At 29.2% G+C, this 20,366-nt stretch overlaps 1 protein-coding gene across 5 annotated transcripts in view; it reads right to left on the reverse strand.

Moving 5' to 3' along the window:
- LOC142228986 (uncharacterized protein CG43867) overlaps positions 1-20,366 on the reverse strand; it is a 194,549-nt gene that overhangs the window by 9,428 nt on the left and 164,755 nt on the right. For 4 of the 5 annotated variants that reach the window (XM_075299517.1, XM_075299516.1, XM_075299514.1 and 1 more), the window contains exons 5-8: positions 17,544-17,966; positions 17,194-17,473; positions 13,830-13,942; positions 13,540-13,749 (exon numbers count right to left, since the gene is read on the reverse strand). In XM_075299517.1, coding sequence (XP_075155632.1) covers positions 13,540-13,749; positions 13,830-13,942; positions 17,194-17,473; positions 17,544-17,966 — 1,026 coding nt within the window. Of the gene's footprint in view, positions 1-3,639; positions 3,701-4,573; positions 4,586-13,539; positions 13,750-13,829; positions 13,943-17,193; positions 17,474-17,543; positions 17,967-20,366 lie in introns of all 5 variants that reach the window. The other variant, XM_075299518.1, reaches the window with a different exon arrangement.

Consider the following 20,366-nt stretch of genomic DNA (forward strand, 5'->3'; position numbering starts at 1 on the left):
CTATAGAAATAAAATATGGATAAAATTTTCTATAGAATTTAAGTTTTGAGAAAATATTATATAGAAATAAAATTTTGACAAAATTTTCTATAGAATTATAATTTGACAAAATTTTCTATAGAAATAAAATTTTGACAAAATTTTCTATAGAAATAAAATTGTGACCAAATTTTCTATAGAATTTAAGTTTTGAGAAAATATTCTATAGAAATAAAATTTTGACAAAATTTTCTATAGAAATAAAATTTTTACAAAATTTTCTATACAAATAAAATTTTGACAAAATTTTCTATAGAAATAAAATTTTCTATAGAAATAAAATTTTGACAAAATTTTCAATAGAAATAAAATTTTGACAAAATTTTTTATAGAATTTAAGTTTTGAGAAAATATTCTATAGAAATGAAATTTTGACAAAATTTTCTATAGAAATAAATTTTTCTATAGAAATAAAATTTTGAGAAAATTTTCTAGAGAAAAATACAATTTTGACAAAATTTTCTATAGAAATAAAATTTTAATAAAATTTTCTATAGAAATAAAATTTTGAGAAAATTTTCTAGAGAAATAAAGTGTTGACAACATTTGCTATAGAAATACACTTTTGAGAAAATTTTCTATAGAAATAAAATTTTGAGAACATTTTCTATAGAAATAAAATTTTGAGAAAATTTTCTATAGAAATAAAATTTTGAGAAAATTTTCTATAGAAATAACATTTTGAGAAAATTTTCTAGAGAAATAAAGTTTTGACAACTTTTTCTATAGAAATAAAATTTTGACAAAATTTTCCATGGAAATAAAATTTTGAGAAAATTTTCTATAGAAATAAAATTTTGAGAAAATTTTCTATAGAAATAAAATTTTGAGAAAATTTTCTATAGAAATAAAATTTTGACCAAATTTTCTATAGAAATAAAATTTTGACAAAATTTTCTATAAAATTTAAGTTTTAAGAAAATTTTCTGTAGAAATAAAATTTTGACCAAATTTTCTATAGAAATAAAATTTTGACCAAATTTTCTATAGAAATAAAATTTTGACAAAATTTTCTATAAAATTTAAGTTTTAAGAAAATTTTCTGTAGAAATAGAATTTTGACAAAATTTTCTATAAAATTTAAGTTTTAAGAAAATTTTCTGTAGAAATAAAATTTTGACAAAATTTTCTATAGAAATAAAATTTTTTTTCTAGGCTCCTGTGACAATTTTTCTATAGAAATAAAATTTTGACAAAATTTTCTATAGAAATAAAAATTTGACAAAATTTTCTATAGAAATAAAATTTTGACAAAATTTTCTATAGAAATAAAATTTTGACAAAATTTTCTATAGAAATAAAATTTTGACCAAATTTTCTATAGAAATAAAATTTTGACAAAATTTTCTATAAAATTTAAGTTTTAAGAAAATTTTCTGTAGAAATAAAATTTTGACAAAATTTTCTATAGAAATAAAATTTTGACAAAATTTTCTATAGAAATAAAATTTTGATAAAATTTTCTATAGAAATAACATTTTGACAAAATTTTCTATATAAATAAAATATTGACAAAATTTTCTAGAGAAATAAAATTTTGACAAAATTTTCTAGAGAAATAAAATTTTGACAAAATTTTCTAGAGAAATAAAATTTTGACAAAATATTCTATAGAAATAAAAGTTTGACAAAATTTTCGATAGAAATAAAATTTTGACAAAATTTTATATTTAAATAAAATTTTGACAACATTTTCATATAAATAAAATTTTGACAAAATTTGCTAGAGAAATAAAATTTTGACAAAATTTTCTAGAGAAATAAAATTTTGACAAAATTGACAAAATATTATAAATATAAAATATTCTATAAAAATAAAATTTTGAGAAAATTTTCTGTAGAAATAAAATTTTGAGAAAATTTTCTATAGAAATAAAATTTTTGAGAAAATTTTTGTTGTATCCTGGAAACCAGTTTCTGTAAGTTGTCACATGTTGTTGTAGTTGACTGTAGAAACAATAAGCATTGTTCGGCTGTTCACCACTTAGGTGAATTCTAACAAATTAGCTTTCTAAAAAAAAATAAATAAATTTCGTGTTGTTGCATTACTATGTAACAAAACGAAATAAAAATAAGATTAAGGGACTTGTAAGTTATATGAAAGGATGATGTACAGTGGGAGAAAAGATGATTCAATTTGTAAGAGGAAAAATTCCCAAATGATTTCTCTATAAGGAGTTAGCATAAAGGGCCCAAAATTAAGTTATCTCTCCCAGCCAGATCTATGCTAAAGGCTCTGGAAAGGTTCATTCGGCCGAACCGAAACATGTACAGCCCAGGCGTGTATAGATTTGTATCTGGCGTTTTCTTTTCAATGGCTCTATTAAACATGTTCCTTAATCTATATCTGTCCATAAAGCTCGACAAATAATTTAAATAAAATTTTGAGAAAATTTTCTGTAGAAATAAAATTTTGAGAAAATTTTCTATAGAAATAAAATTTTTAGAAAATTTTCTATAAAATTTTTAGAAAATTTTCTATAAAATTTTGACAAAATATTCTATAAAAAAAGTTTTGACAACATTTTCTATAGAAATAAAATTTTGACGAAATTTTCTATAGAAATAAAATTTTGAGAATATTTTCTGTAGAAATAAAATTTTGAGAAAATTTTCTGCAGAAATAACATTTTGAGAAAATTTTCTGTAGAAATAAAATTTTGAGAAAATTTTCTGTAGAAATAAAATTTTGAGAAAATTTTCTAAAAAAACAATTTCAGAAAAATTTCTATAGAAATAAAATCTTCTATAGAAATAAAATTTTGACAACATTTTCTATAGAAATAAAATTTGGCAAAATTTTCTATGAAAATAAAATTTTGACAAAATTTTCTATAGAAATAAATTTTTGACAAAATTTTCTATATAAATAAAATTTTGACACAATTTTCGGTAGAAATAAAATTTTGAGAAAATGTTCAGCTTTTGATTTTTTTATTTGAAAAAGAGAGTGTTCGGCTTTGCGACTGTTTAAACATTTGGAAAAAACGAGCCATCGTTCTTTTGTTTTTAATTAAAATTTAGAAAAAAACATTCGAGTTTTTAATTTTTTTTTTTTGAAATTGGAGAAAGTTACTTTTCGGGTTTCAGACTTTGTAAAATTTTGGAATGGCGGACATTTGGAGTGTTCAATCGCCCACGTCAATTAAATATAAATTTAACCAATTAAAAATTTAATTGTTATGATTGATTTTTAATTAAACCAACTAATGTAATTTTCAATTAAACATTTTTTAAAATTCAATTAAAATTTTATTTTATTGGAAAAAATTGATGATATGTTTTCTGTGTAAGAACTCACAGCTGCTACCCTAAACATTGTATTATGCAGATTTGGCCCTTGTGACTTGGTTTCTTTCCAATCTTAAAAATGTCACTTGCTGGGCATAAATATTACTCGAATAAGGAGACCATCTCCATCATGGAGGGTTATTTTGCATGACTCTAGAAATTTTATTTGTAAGAAAATAAGACGACTTCATTCTCTGTTCATAATATAAATATTTTTTTTTGCCTATGATTGTTTATATTTAGAAAAATACATTCACATATCTAAGCTAATTTACACTTTTTGGTTAAATAGAAGAAGTTTTGAAATTTACAGCAAATACATGTATGTACGTGTAAGTTGTATTTTAAAAATTATTTTTTTATTGTTATTCTTCTAGAAAATTCTTGTAACTTAAATTAATTTGTTAATTTCAATGTTATGTTAGTTTATATATGTGGTGGTAGTGGTAAAGACAAGTTAAAAATGTCAGTAAATTAAAATTGTGTTCTATTAGAGAGTGTGTATTAAAATTATTATTGGTGATGTATTATTTAAGTATGGTAAATAAATTATTTGGATTAAAAAGCATATATACTTATATATAAGAATATAAATTATTATTAGCCAGTACAAAAGCAGATTGTAATAACTATGGAGATTTGATTGACATATAAAAGATTTCAAATTTCCTGTGGAAATAGCATGTCCGGTATAAAGCTTTCAAAAAGGACACCATCAGGGCAGAGACCTTGGAAAATTTGACAAAGTTTTGTGTGTAATCAGGACGGTAGGTAATGAGATTGATTACTCGGTCTTCAATTAAATGGGAAGCTTTTAGTGAAACCACTTTCTAGAGGGAACATTTGAACGAGCCATCCAGAATATTTCATCAGTGCAAAACGCGCTGGTGTTACCGGATTTTCATAAAGTGACGTTTCCTCGATTCACAAAAACAAATTATTGTAATTAATTTGAGGAATAATATGAAATTGATTGTGATAATATATTTTAATGATTTTTTTTATAATTTTATTATAATATTATTTTAATAATTTCATATTATAATATCAATTTTAAAGTTTATTTTCAAAATATTACTCCTGGTTCAACATTCGATTGTAGTTTTATGCTTAAAATTCCACTATGAATAACTCTCTAATTTTATACATCTTTTTAGGTATGGGATTAGTAACATGCACTAGTATGCTAAAATACAATATTACAGGTGTTGTTTATTGTTTTGTGTAAAATTATCAAATAGACAAAGGAATAAAGCTGCACTTCGAAGCTAAGCAAAGTTGAAACAATAAGAAAAAGCAACATCGCAAGATTATTTTTAAATTAACGATTCTCTTTTATATAATGGCCTATAATAGCGGTTTTGTTTTTTTAGAAATTTATAAAACTTATATTAATAGACCACCGATTGATGGTGCGTGAGATAGCTGTGTCTGTAGATCGCTTAAGTCATATTCTGAATGTAATTTTTGGACATGAGAAAGTTGGACCAGAGAAATTGTGAGACCATGTTTAAGCGTAATACAAGGAAATTCCTGTGACATTTGTCGGGATTCGGCATAGGGATTGTAAATAAAATCAAAAAATCAAATTTTCGTCTTTTTTCAAATTTTGAAATTTTCGGAAGTTCCTGTGTCATTTGTCGGGATTCTGCATAGGGATTGTAAATAAAATCAAAAAATCAAATGTTCGGCTTTTTCAAATTTTGACTTTACGAGTTTTCGATATTTTTTGAAAAAGTCGGCTTTTGGAGTTTTCAACTTTCTTTAAATTTAGAAAAAAATCGAATTTGGTTTTGAAAATTGGAAAACTTGCCTTTTCGAATTTCCCACTTTTTCACAATATAGTAAAGTTTTTTTGGGTTTATTTTAAAATTTGGAAAAGCCAACATGAATTTTCGTGTTTTCGACTTTTTTAAAAATTGGAAAAGCGGAACAAGTATATTCGGCTGTAAGCTCGGCCAGGCCGAATCTTGTGGACACTCCACCATGGATTGCGTAGAAACTTCTACTGAAGACTGTCATCCACAATCGAATTACTTGGGTTGCGGTAACACTTGCCGACGGCAAGGCAAGGCAAACTTCCTAACACCGTAATATATACCACATAGTCCATACTTGGTATATATTAAACTAAACAAGTATATACGGCCGTAAGTTCGGCCAGGCCGAAGCTTATGTACCCTCCACCATGGATTGCGTAGAAACTTCTACTGAAGACTGTCATCCACAATCGAATTACTTGGGTTGCGGTAACTTTTGCCGATGACAAGGTATCTTAAAACTTCCTAATACCGTAATATATACCACGTAGTCCATACGTGGTATATATTAAACTTAAAATGGCCGATTAAATACGTATATAATTAAGTTTGACAAAATTTTCTACAGAAATAAAATTTTGACAAAATTTTCCACAAAAATAAAATTTTGTCAAAATTTTCCACAGAAATAAAATTTTGACAAAACTTTCTATAGTAATAAAATTTTGACAAAATTTTCTATAGAAATAAAATTTTGGTAGATTATTTTTGGCGATATGGACCAATTTTTGCATGGCTGTTAGCGGCCATATACTAGCGCAATGTGCCAAATTTCAACCGAATCAGATGAATTTTGCTCTTCCAAGAGGATTCGGAGGTCAAATCTTGGGATCGATTTATATGGGGGCTAGGGAGCCACCGTGGTGCAATGGTTAGCATGCCCGCCTTGCATACACAAGGTCGTGGGTCCGATTCTTGCTTCGACCGAACACCAAAAAGTTTTTCAGAGGTGGATTATCCCACCTCAGTAATGCTGGCGACATTTCTGAGGGTTTCAAAGCTTCTCTAAGTGGTTTCACTGCAATGTGGAACGCCGTTCCGTTCCGATTCGACACTAACTCTAAGAACATTTACAAGTCGACTTTTGGTCCAGTAAAAAATCTTTGTATCTTCTATGCTACGTAAAAATTACATTTTCAGTGTATATTCGAGAAAATATTTCATTCATTTTCGTTTTGTTATCTTAGATGCTCCTCGGTTTCAATAATTATATGGACATCCTGATTTGGATGAAATTATCAGAAAATAGATTTCAAAATGTATGATAGTTGAGGTACAAAGGAGTCTTTCTTATCCCCTAGTCCTTTGGGGGGAAAATCCAATAATTCATCATTAAGCGTGAACTACCCCTTAAAGGTGAGTACTATGTTCGGGGTTTTCATCAAAACACTAAATTTTTTCCGCTTGAAAATACATTACGATTTTAACAAAATTTTCTATAGAAATAACATTTTGACAAAATTTTCTATAGAAATAAAATTTTTACTAAATTTTCAAAAGATTTAAAATTTTGACAACATTCTCTATAGAATTAAAATTTTGACAACATTTTCTACAGACATAAAATTTTGCCAAAATTTTGTATAGAAATAAAATTTGACAAAATTTTCTATAGGAATAAAATTTCGACAAATTTTGCTGGATTATTTTTGCTCGAGTGGCAAGCATGATTATGAACCGATATGGACCAATTTTTGTGTGATTGGGGATCGGCTATATATAACTATAGACCGATATAGACCAATTTTGGCGGCCATATATTAACACCACCGGATCGGATTTTGCTCGTCCAAGTGGCTCCGGAGTTCAAATCTGGGGATCGATTTATATAGGGGCTATATATAATTATGGACTGATATGGACAAATTTTTGAATGGTTCTTAGAGACTATATACTAATATCATGTACCAAATTTCAGCCGGATCGAATGAAATTTGCTTCTCTTAGAGGATCCGCAAACCAAATCTGGGAATCGGTTTGTATGGGGGCTATATATAATTATGGACCGATATGGACCAATTTTTGCATGGTTGTTAGAGACCATACACTAACACCACGTACCAAATTTCAACCGGATCGGATGAATTTTGATCCTCTAAGAGGCTCCGGAGTTCAAATCTGGGGATCGGTTTATATGGGGGCTATATATAATTATGGACCGATATGGACCAATTTTTGCATGGTTGTTAGAGACCATATATTAACACCATGTACAAAATTTCAGCCGGATCGGATGAAATTTACTTCTCTTAGAGCAATCGCAAGCCAAATTTGGGGGTCCGTTTATATGGGGGCTATACGTAAAAGTGGACCGATATTGACCAATTTTTGCATGGTTGTTAGAGACCATATACTAACACCATGTACCAAATTTCAGCCGGATCGGATGAAATTTGCTTCTCTTAGAGCAATCGCAAGCCAAATTTGGGGGTCCGTTTATATGGGGGCTATACGTAAAAGTGGACCGATATGGCCCATTTGCAATACCATCCGACCTACATCAATAACAACTACTTGTGCCAAGTTTCAAGTCGATAGCTTGTTTCGTTCGGAAGTTAGCGTGATTTCAACAGACGGACGGACGGACGGACATGCTCAGATCGACTCAGAATTTCACTACGACCCAGAATATATATACTTTATGGGGTCTTAGAGCAATATTTCGATGTGTTACAAACGGAATGACAAAGTTAATATACCCCTATCCTATGGTGGAGGGTATAAAAAGGCCGATTAAATACGAGATAATTAAGTTTAAAGTTTCTATAGAAATAAAATTTTGACAACATTTTCTATAGAAATAAAATTTGGAAAAAATTTTCTATAGAAATAAAATTTGGAAAAAATTTTCTATAGAAATATAATTTTGACAAAATTTTCTATAGAAATAAAATTTTGACAAAATTTTCTATTGAAATAAAATTTTGACAAAAATTTTCTATAGAAATAACATTTTGACAATGTTTTCTATAAAAATAAAATGTTGGTAGATTATTGTTGGCTCGAGTGGAAACCATGATTATGAACCGATATGGACCAATTTTTGTGTGATTGGGGATCGGCCATATATCGATATGGACCAATTATGGCATGGTTATTAGCGGCCTTATACTAACACCACGTTCCAAATTTCAACCGGATCGGAAGAATTTTGCTCCTCCAAGAGGCTCCGGAGGACAAATCTGGGGATCGGCTTATATGGGGGCTATATATAATTATTGACCGATATGGACCAATTTTGGCATGGTTGTTAGAGACAATATATTAACACCACGTACAAAATTTCAACCGGATCGGATGAATTTTGCTCCTTTAAGAGGCTCCGGAGGTCAAATCTGGGGATCGGTTTATATGGGGGCTATATATAATTATGGGCCGATGTGGACCAATTTTTGCATGGTCATTAGAGACCATATACCAACACCATGTACCAAATTGCAGCCGGATGGGATGAAATTTGGTTCTCTTAGAGGCTCCGCAAGCCAAATCGGCGGATCGGTTTATATGGGGGCTATATGTAAAAGTGGACCGATATGGCCCATTTGCAACACCATCCGACCTACATCAATAACAACTACTTGTGTCAAGTTTCAAGTGGATAGCTTGTTTCGTTCGGAAGTTAGGGTGATTTCAACAGACGGACGGACGGATGGACGGACATGCTCAGATCGACTCAGAATTTCACCACGACCCAGAATATATATACTTTATGGGGTCTTAGAGCAATATTTCGATGTGTTACAAACGGAATGACAATGTTAATATACCCCCATCCTATGGTGGAGGGAATAAAAAGGACGATTAAATACGTATATAATTCAGTTCGACAAATTTTGACAAAATTTTCTGTAGAAATAAAATTTTGACAAAATTTTCTACAGAAATAAAATTTTGACAAAATTTTCCACAAAAATAAAATTTTGTCAAAATTTTCCACAGAAATAAAATTTTGACAAAACTTTCTATAGTAATAAAATTTTGACAAAATTTTCTATAGAAATAAAATTTTGGTAGATTATTTTTGGCGATATGGACCAATTTTTGCATGGCTGTTAGCGGCCATATACTAGCGCAATGTGCCAAATTTCAACCGAATCAGATGAATTTTGCTCTTCCAAGAGGTTTCGGAGGTCAAATCTTGGGATCGATTTATATGGGGGCTAGGGAGCCACCGTGGTGCAATGGTTAGCATGCCCGCCTTGCATACACAAGGTCGTGGGTCCGATTCTTGCTTCGACCGAACACCAAAAAGTTTTTCAGAGGTGGATTATCCCACCTCAGTAATGCTGGCGACATTTCTGAGGGTTTCAAAGCTTCTCTAAGTGGTTTCACTGCAATGTGGAACGCCGTTCCGTTCCGATTCGACACTAACTCTAAGAACATTTACAAGTCGACTTTTGGTCCAGTAAAAAATCTTTGTATCTTCTATGCTACGTAAAAATTACATTTTCAGTGTATATTCGAGAAAATATTTCATTCATTTTCGTTTTGTTATCTTAGATGCTCCTCGGTTTCAATAATTATATGGACATCCTGATTTGGATGAAATTATCAGAAAATAGATTTCAAAATGTATGATAGTTGAGGTACAAAGGAGTCTTTCTTATCCCCTAGTCCTTTGGGGGGAAAATCCAATAATTCATCATTAAGCGTGAACTACCCCTTAAAGGTGAGTACTATGTTCGGGGTTTTCATCAAAACACTAAATTTTTTCCGCTTGAAAATACATTACGATTTTAACAAAATTTTCTATAGAAATAACATTTTGACAAAATTTTCTATAGAAATAAAATTTTTACTAAATTTTCAAAAGATTTAAAATTTTGACAACATTCTCTATAGAATTAAAATTTTGACAACATTTTCTACAGACATAAAATTTTGCCAAAATTTTGTATAGAAATAAAATTTGACAAAATTTTCTATAGGAATAAAATTTCGACAAATTTTGCTGGATTATTTTTGCTCGAGTGGCAAGCATGATTATGAACCGATATGGACCAATTTTTGTGTGATTGGGGATCGGCTATATATAACTATAGACCGATATAGACCAATTTTGGCGGCCATATATTAACACCACCGGATCGGATTTTGCTCGTCCAAGTGGCTCCGGAGTTCAAATCTGGGGATCGATTTATATAGGGGCTATATATAATTATGGACTGATATGGACAAATTTTTGAATGGTTCTTAGAGACTATATACTAATATCATGTACCAAATTTCAGCCGGATCGAATGAAATTTGCTTCTCTTAGAGGATCCGCAAACCAAATCTGGGAATCGGTTTGTATGGGGGCTATATATAATTATGGACCGATATGGACCAATTTTTGCATGGTTGTTAGAGACCATACACTAACACCACGTACCAAATTTCAACCGGATCGGATGAATTTTGATCCTCTAAGAGGCTCCGGAGTTCAAATCTGGGGATCGGTTTATATGGGGGCTATATATAATTATGGACCGATATGGACCAATTTTTGCATGGTTGTTAGAGACCATATATTAACACCATGTACAAAATTTCAGCCGGATCGGATGAAATTTACTTCTCTTAGAGCAATCGCAAGCCAAATTTGGGGGTCCGTTTATATGGGGGCTATACGTAAAAGTGGACCGATATTGACCAATTTTTGCATGGTTGTTAGAGACCATATACTAACACCATGTACCAAATTTCAGCCGGATCGGATGAAATTTGCTTCTCTTAGAGCAATCGCAAGCCAAATTTGGGGGTCCGTTTATATGGGGGCTATACGTAAAAGTGGACCGATATGGCCCATTTGCAATACCATCCGACCTACATCAATAACAACTACTTGTGCCAAGTTTCAAGTCGATAGCTTGTTTCGTTCGGAAGTTAGCGTGATTTCAACAGACGGACGGACGGACGGACATGCTCAGATCGACTCAGAATTTCACTACGACCCAGAATATATATACTTTATGGGGTCTTAGAGCAATATTTCGATGTGTTACAAACGGAATGACAAAGTTAATATACCCCTATCCTATGGTGGAGGGTATAAAAAGGCCGATTAAATACGAGATAATTAAGTTTAAAGTTTCTATAGAAATAAAATTTTGACAACATTTTCTATAGAAATAAAATTTGGAAAAAATTTTCTATAGAAATAAAATTTGGAAAAAATTTTCTATAGAAATATAATTTTGACAAAATTTTCTATAGAAATAAAATTTTGACAAAATTTTCTATTGAAATAAAATTTTGACAAAAATTTTCTATAGAAATAACATTTTGACAATGTTTTCTATAAAAATAAAATGTTGGTAGATTATTGTTGGCTCGAGTGGAAACCATGATTATGAACCGATATGGACCAATTTTTGTGTGATTGGGGATCGGCCATATATCGATATGGACCAATTATGGCATGGTTATTAGCGGCCTTATACTAACACCACGTTCCAAATTTCAACCGGATCGGAAGAATTTTGCTCCTCCAAGAGGCTCCGGAGGACAAATCTGGGGATCGGCTTATATGGGGGCTATATATAATTATTGACCGATATGGACCAATTTTGGCATGGTTGTTAGAGACAATATATTAACACCACGTACAAAATTTCAACCGGATCGGATGAATTTTGCTCCTTTAAGAGGCTCCGGAGGTCAAATCTGGGGATCGGTTTATATGGGGGCTATATATAATTATGGGCCGATGTGGACCAATTTTTGCATGGTCATTAGAGACCATATACCAACACCATGTACCAAATTGCAGCCGGATGGGATGAAATTTGGTTCTCTTAGAGGCTCCGCAAGCCAAATCGGCGGATCGGTTTATATGGGGGCTATATGTAAAAGTGGACCGATATGGCCCATTTGCAACACCATCCGACCTACATCAATAACAACTACTTGTGTCAAGTTTCAAGTGGATAGCTTGTTTCGTTCGGAAGTTAGGGTGATTTCAACAGACGGACGGACGGATGGACGGACATGCTCAGATCGACTCAGAATTTCACCACGACCCAGAATATATATACTTTATGGGGTCTTAGAGCAATATTTCGATGTGTTACAAACGGAATGACAATGTTAATATACCCCCATCCTATGGTGGAGGGAATAAAAAGGACGATTAAATACGTATATAATTCAGTTCGACAAATTTTGACAAAATTTTCTGTAGAAATAAAATTTTGACAAAATTTTCTACAGAAATAAAATTTTGACAAAATTTTCCACAAAAATAAAATTTTGTCAAAATTTTCCACAGAAATAAAATTTTGACAAAACTTTCTATAGTAATAAAATTTTGACAAAATTTTCTATAGAAATAAAATTTTGGTAGATTATTTTTGGCGATATGGACCAATTTTTGCATGGCTGTTAGCGGCCATATACTAGCGCAATGTGCCAAATTTCAACCGAATCAGATGAATTTTGCTCTTCCAAGAGGTTTCGGAGGTCAAATCTTGGGATCGATTTATATGGGGGCTAGGGAGCCACCGTGGTGCAATGGTTAGCATGCCCGCCTTGCATACACAAGGTCGTGGGTCCGATTCTTGCTTCGACCGAACACCAAAAAGTTTTTCAGAGGTGGATTATCCCACCTCAGTAATGCTGGCGACATTTCTGAGGGTTTCAAAGCTTCTCTAAGTGGTTTCACTGCAATGTGGAACGCCGTTCCGTTCCGATTCGACACTAACTCTAAGAACATTTACAAGTCGACTTTTGGTCCAGTAAAAAATCTTTGTATCTTCTATGCTACGTAAAAATTACATTTTCAGTGTATATTCGAGAAAATATTTCATTCATTTTCGTTTTGTTATCTTAGATGCTCCTCGGTTTCAATAATTATATGGACATCCTGATTTGGATGAAATTATCAGAAAATAGATTTCAAAATGTATGATAGTTGAGGTACAAAGGAGTCTTTCTTATCCCCTAGTCCTTTGGGGGGAAAATCCAATAATTCATCATTAAGCGTGAACTACCCCTTAAAGGTGAGTACTATGTTCGGGGTTTTCATCAAAACACTAAATTTTTTCAGCTTGAAAACTGAACATAGTACTCAGTTTAAAGTATTTTTATTTGAGTATATTAGGGTGGTAGCGTGGAATACAGTAAAATCTTCATCTCAGCATTTTTCCCAATATCCAGTGATAATGTATAAAAATCGCAAAGTGTTAAAGGTTCTATACGCCTGATTTTCAAGGTTTATTAGTGTGTTGCGTTTTTGGGGGTGAGTTGTGTCTAAGTGTGATTACTCTAAAACGAAAATCTAATCTAATTGGGGTGAGTTTTTTTTTTGTTTCTTCAACTAAAACATCACAACACAAAAACAAAAACAATCTAAAACAAACTAAATTTAACTAAAAACCAAAAGCAATTTGCAACTTAAAAAACTTACGCGCGTCTGCTTGCCCAGTTTCTTGTTTACCTGGACGCCAACACTAAGCTTTTGGCCCGTGTGCCGGGATGTTTGTTTGATTAAAATGCAAATCATTTCCGAATGTAATTCGGGCATATCAAGGCAATGCTGTAAAGCATTTTGGGCCAAGACCACATGATAATCGATGCCAGGTTGATTGACGGCCACAGACATGAACAATTGAATGCTCTGAAAAGAAAAACAGAGTTTGGAAAAAACAGAATAGAAGGTTATTTGTACTCAAATGCGAAATAGATGAAATAACTAACCTTAAATAGTTTAATGGCTTCCGGATGCATAGCTTCGGTATGTAAAGTACACATGGGAGCGGTAATGGTATCTTTGGTGTGTAGTAAAATAGGATGACGCCAAATAACACAATCTTCAAGAGAAAAAAATATAGAAAATTAGTATCCATAAACCTTAGTTAGATGGGGAAAAATGTTGTAAATAATTTCTGCAATTGCGATTATTATTTAATTTTAAAAATATTCAATTTAAATATTAGTTGATTTATTTAAATTAAAAAAAATAATTGAATCAATTAAACTTTTAATGGCCATATTAAAAAATTATAAAAAATACCATATAAATACGAATTTAGCTTTAAAGTTTAATTTATTTTTTTAATATGTTGGATGATTTATTTAATAATTTTGTCTTTTTATAAGTTATTAATTTTTCCAGTTTGAAAAAAAATTTACCAAAATTTGAAAAAAAATCGTATATTGAATTATTCGTTCAAACTTTTGTAAAAATTTTATTTCTGTAGAAAATTTTGTCAAAATATTATTTCTATAAAAAATTTTGTCAAAATTTTATTTCTATAGAAAATTTTGTTAAAATTTTATTTCTATAGAAAATTTTGTCAAAATTTTATTTCTATAGAAAATTTTGTCAAAATTTTATTTCTATAGAAAATTTTGTCAAAATTTTATTTCTATAGAAAATTTTGTCAAAATTTTATTTCTATAGAAACTTTTGTCAAAATTTTATTTTTAAAGAAACTTTTGTCAAAATTTTATTTCTATACAAAATTTTCTCAAAAATTAATTTCTATGGTAAATTTTTTCAAAATTTTATTTTTATCGCAAATTTATTCAAAATTTTATTCTTATAGAATATATTTTAATTTTTTTCAAAATTCTATAGAATTAAAATTCGGACATAATTTTCTATAGATAGAAAAATTTTGTCAAAATTGTATTTCTATAGGAAATTTTGTCAAAATTTTATTTCTATAGAAAATTTTGTCAAAATTTTATTTCTATATAAAATTTTCTCAAAAATTTATTTCTATGGTAAATTTTCTCAAAATTTTATTTCTATAGCAAATTTATTCAAAATTTTATTCGAATAGAATATTTTTTCAATGTTTTTTTCGAAATTCTATAGAATTAAAATTCGGACAAAATTTTCTATAGATAGAAAAATTTTGCCAAAATTTTATTTTTATAGAAACTTTTGTCAAAATTTTATTTCTATAGAAAATTTTGTCAAAAGTTTATTTCTATAGAAAATGTTGTCAAAATTTTATTTCTATAGAAAATTTTGTCACAATTTTATTTCTATAGAAAATTTTGTCAAAATTTTGTCAAAATTTTATTTCTGTAGAAAATTTTGTCAAAATTTTATTTCTATAGAAAATGTTGTCAAAATTTTATTTCTATAGAAAATTTTGTCAAAATTTTATTTCTATAGAAAATTTTGTCAAAATTTTATTTCTATAGAAAATTTTGTCAAAATTTTATTCCAATAGAATATTTTTTTCAATTTTTTTTTGACTATATAGAATTAAAATTCTGATATAGATAGAAACATTTTGTCAAAATTTTATTTCGATAAAAATTTTGTCTAAATTTAATTTCAAAAATTTTGTCAAAATTTTATTTCTATAGAAAATTTTGTCAAAATTTTATTTCTATAGAAAATTTTGTCAAAATTTTATTTCTATAGAAAATTTTGTCAAAATTTTATTTCTATAGAAAATTTTGTCAAAATTGTATTTAAATAGAATATTTTTTTCAATTTTTTTTCATTCTATAGAATTAAAATTCTGATATAGATAGAAGCATTTTGTCAAAATTTTATTTCTATAAAAAATTATGTCCAAATTTTATTTCTCTAGAAAATTTTGTCAAAATTTTATTTCTATACAAAATTTTCCCAAAATTTCCTCTACTTGCAGCAAAACTATCAACCAATTATCAGAATAAATTCGGGTAATTCACTCAACCCAAAGTGAACTACACTTGAACCTTCCAAATTTGTTTAGGCAGTAGCCGACTATCAAACCTTTTTTCGGAAGGTTCAAGTGTAGTTCACTTTGGGTTGAGTGAATTACCCGAATTTATTCTGATAATTGGTTGATAGTTTTGCTGCAAGTAGAGGATGCTCATGAGGAATGTGGTAATTCCGAAACAGCTGTACTTCCAACCATATTGCAGTCTATAGGGCTTTGCCCAAATAAATTTGACAAGCATAATTTTCCTCTGTTGGTTAAGCTACACTTGTAGTTTAGTCAATGCATGGTTTTAAGCTGAGATCAAAAACAACAATAAAAATTTTATTTCTACAGAAAATTTTGTCAAAATTTTATTTCTATAGAAAATTTTGTCAAAATTTTATTTCTTTAGAAAAATTTTGTAAAAATTTTATTTCTATAGAAAATTTTGTAGAAATTTTATTTCTATAGAAAATTTAGTCATGATTTTATTTCTGTAGAAAATTTTGTAAAAATTTTATTTCTATTTTGTAAAAATTTTATTTCTATAGAAAATTTTGCCAAAAATTTTATTTCTATAGAAAATTTTGTCAAAATTTTATTTCTATAAAAATTTTATAAAAAATTTTATATCTATAGAAAATTTTGTCAAAATTTAATTTCTATAGAAAATTTTGTTAAAATTTTATTTCTATAGAAAATTTTGTCAAAATTTTATTTCTATAGAAGAATTTTTTTTTTATTTCAAAAGAAGAAAATTTTATTTCTTTTGAAAAATTTTGTCAAAATTTTATTTCTATAGAAAATTTTGTAGAAATTTTATTTCTATAGAAAATTTAGTCAAAATTTTATTTCTGTAGAAAATTTAGTCAAAATTTTATTTGTCTAGAAAATTTTGTGAAAATTTTATTTCTATAGAAAGTTTTGTCAAAATTTTATTTCCATAGAAAATTTTGTAAAATGTTATTTCTATAGAAAATTTTTTCAAAATTTTTTTTTCTGTAGAAAATTTTGTCAAAATTTTATTTCTCTATAAAATTTTGTCAAAAATTTATTTCTATAGAAAATTTTGTCAAAATTTGTTTTCTAAAAAATTTTGTGAAAATTTTATATTTCATAGAAATTTGTGTAGAAAATTTTGTCAATATTTTATTTCCATAGAAAATTTTGTCAAAATTTTATTTCTATAGAAAATTTTGTCAAAATTTTATTTCTATAGAAAATTTGATCAAAATTTTATTTCTATAGAAAATTTTGTCAAAATTTTTTTTCTCTAGAAAATCTTTTCAAAATTTTCTAATAGCAATGTATTTCTTGTTAATTACGATATATTTCATACAATTAATGAACTTATTCATTGTCTTAATGCAAAAATTTTTCTATATTTAAATGAAAATTTTCAAACTCACTAGGATCTCCATCGGTTTCCATGAGCTTTTGCACCAATTGTTCATACTGTGTGCCCGCACTGGGTCCACCACCTGATACAACGGTTAGATTATACAACCAATTATCACGTTCCGCTTTGCCTGGCAATATCAAATATGTGGGACCCTGGTGGGCTGGATATATAGCCACTGTCAAATGGGCTTGACTTTGGGGATCTTCTCTTTCCTCCGAATCGGAATCGGAAACATGTTCCACTTCCTCTACACGAGCATCACGCATATTAATTTGACCCAATGGATTCTAAAGAGAGAAAAAAGAAGAAAAATATGAATTTAAAATCTATTATTTAAAAAAAAAAACTTGATCTTACCGTTTCATTAGGTGCCTTGAAATACAAGAACATTTTGCCCAATAGCACACACCAACATTTTTTGGCATGACCATTTTTAACTTTAGTTACCCAACCTTGTAGTGTGGGCTTTTGATCTTCTCTACTCAAAAGCAATTTAGTGGCATTTCTCCTTTGCACGTTTTGTAATACCCGGATCCAATCATCCATAGTGGCATTTGAATCGGCAGTGAGATAGTAGACCTTTTTACCTGTATCAATTTCAAACGTGGATGCTCCTTCAGCTTTATTAATGCGGCAGGCTTCATCGAGCATAATTTGTCCTTGAGGTTTACGATTGATATCATGCTGACTCTTCCAATAGGTTAGAGTTCCATTTTTCAAAACAAACCAACGTTTACGCCAGGTTTTCAGTTTACCACCCAATTTTGCCAAATGACCAACCTGAGGGGAAAATATTGAGCGGTTAATAGGTAATTTTGATAATGTATAAAATAAATAAATAAATATATATTATATCGATATATAATAAAAAATTTCGAGCATAATGCATGAACAATATTACAAAAGTTTTAGGCATTTTCGGCTTCCAAATGCAGTTGGGAGTCGGCATCAAATTCTGCTCTATATTAATTTATTAAGCGAAAATCGAATTTTGGAATGTCAACCTTTCGATTTTTAAACTTTAAGACTTAAAAATCGATTACTCGATTTTGGCTAACGTGAAAACTTAATTAATCGATTTTTCCTACAAAAAGTTAAATCCGACTTTATAAAAAGTCGATTGATAGATCGGTTATCGATTCTAGGATTTGTCCAGTATAAAAGGTCGAGCTTGGTTTTCATGAAAAATTAATTCATTGATCTTTACTACAATACAATATTAATACATTGACCTATTCGATAGATTTGAAAATCGATTTTGAAAAAGATCGAAAAACAATTAGCGAATCTGATGATCGACATCAATTTCTCCTCTTTATCAAGTGAGGTCGATCAATGCAAAGAGTCGATTTTGGTTTATTTGAAAATCGATTTTGAAAAATATTAAAATTTCAGTAATCGAATTTGAAAATAGTAATTTCAAGTACTATTTTCGCCAAAATGAAAGACGATTTTGAAAAATATCAAAATTTCAGCAATCAAATCTGAAATCAATTACTCCTCTTTGTCAAGTATAATAAGGAAATTCGGATTTTGGAAAGTTGATTTTTTTAATTTAAATTTGGAACAATCGATTTTGGCAAATATGAAAAATGAATTTATCGATTTTTCAATATTAAAAAAATATTAAAATTTCAGAAATCGAATTTGACAATAATTTCATGTACTTTTTTGGCCAAAATGAAAGACGATTTTGAAAAATATCAAAATTTCAGCAATCAAATCTGAAATCAATTTCTCCTCTTTGTCAAGTTCAATAAAGAAATTCGGATTTTGGAAAGTTGATTTTTTTAATTTAAATTTGGAACAATCGATTTTGGCAAATATGAAAAATGAATTTATCGATTTTTCCTAAAAGAGTGAAAAGTCGATTGATGAATTATGGCTAATATGACGTAGCGATAAATCGATTTAAATTGATTTTAAGGGATATCAAAACTCGATTAATGTATTTTGGCAGGAAGAATCAAAAGTCGATTAGTAGTGTTCGACCAGTATAAAAAGTCGATTGATGGTTTTTGGCTCATATGATATGTCGATAAATTGGTTTTAAGAGATATCAAAGGCGATTAATTCAATTTGATCTGCAGAATTCGCAGATTATTAGAATTGGCCAATATAACATATCGATAAATCAGTTTGAGTCGATTTTAAGAGATATCAAATGTCGATTATTCGATTTTGGCCTTCAGAAATAATCGATTAGTAGTGTTCGACCAGTTAATAAGTCCATTGATGGGTTTTTGGCTCATATGTTATTTCGATAAATTAATTTTGAGAGATATGAAAAGTCGATTAATCTAATTTAGTCTGCAGAAAAATCGATTAGTGGTCTTCGACGATTCAAAAAATTCAATTGAAGAATTTTGGCTAATATGACATAGCGATGACACAATTTGAGTCGATTTTAAGATATATCAAAAGTAGAGTTATCCAATTTGGTCTGCAGAAAAAGTCGATTATTAGAGTTAGACCAATATACATTGTCGACTGACTAATTTTGGCTAATATGTTATGGCGATAAATCGATTTTGAGAAATAGTAAAAGCCAATTTGGTCAACAAAAAAAGTCGATTATTGGAGTCAGACAAGTATAAAATATCGACTTACTAATTTTGGCTAATATGTCATGGCGATAAATCGATTTGAGTCGATTTTAAGTGAAATCAAAAGTCGATTAATCCAAGTTGATCTGCAGAAAAAGTCGATTATTTTAGTTAGACCAATTTACAATGTCGACTGACTAATTTTGGCTAATATGTCATGGCGATAAATCGATTTTGAGAGATAGTAAAAGCCAATTTGGTCAACAAAAAAGACGATTATTGGAGTCAGACCAGTATAAAATATCGATTTACTAATTTTGGCTAATATGTCATGGCGATAAATCGATTTGAGTCGATTTTAAGAGATATCGAAAGTCGATTAATCCAATTTGATCTGCAGAAAAAGTCGATTATTAGAGTTAGACCAATATACAATGTCGACTGACTAATTTTGGCTAATATTTCGTGGCGATAAATCGATTTTGAGAGATGGTAAAAACCAATTTGGTCAACAAAAAAGTTGATTATTGGAGTCAGACCTGTATAAAATATCGATTTACTAATTTTGGCTAATATGTCATGGCGATAAATCGATTTGAGTCGATTTTAAGTGATATCAAAAGTCGATTAATCC

Source organism: Haematobia irritans, chromosome 3 (genome assembly GCF_050003625.1).
Source record: "Haematobia irritans isolate KBUSLIRL chromosome 3, ASM5000362v1, whole genome shotgun sequence".
Lineage (NCBI taxonomy): Eukaryota > Metazoa > Arthropoda > Insecta > Diptera > Muscidae > Haematobia > Haematobia irritans.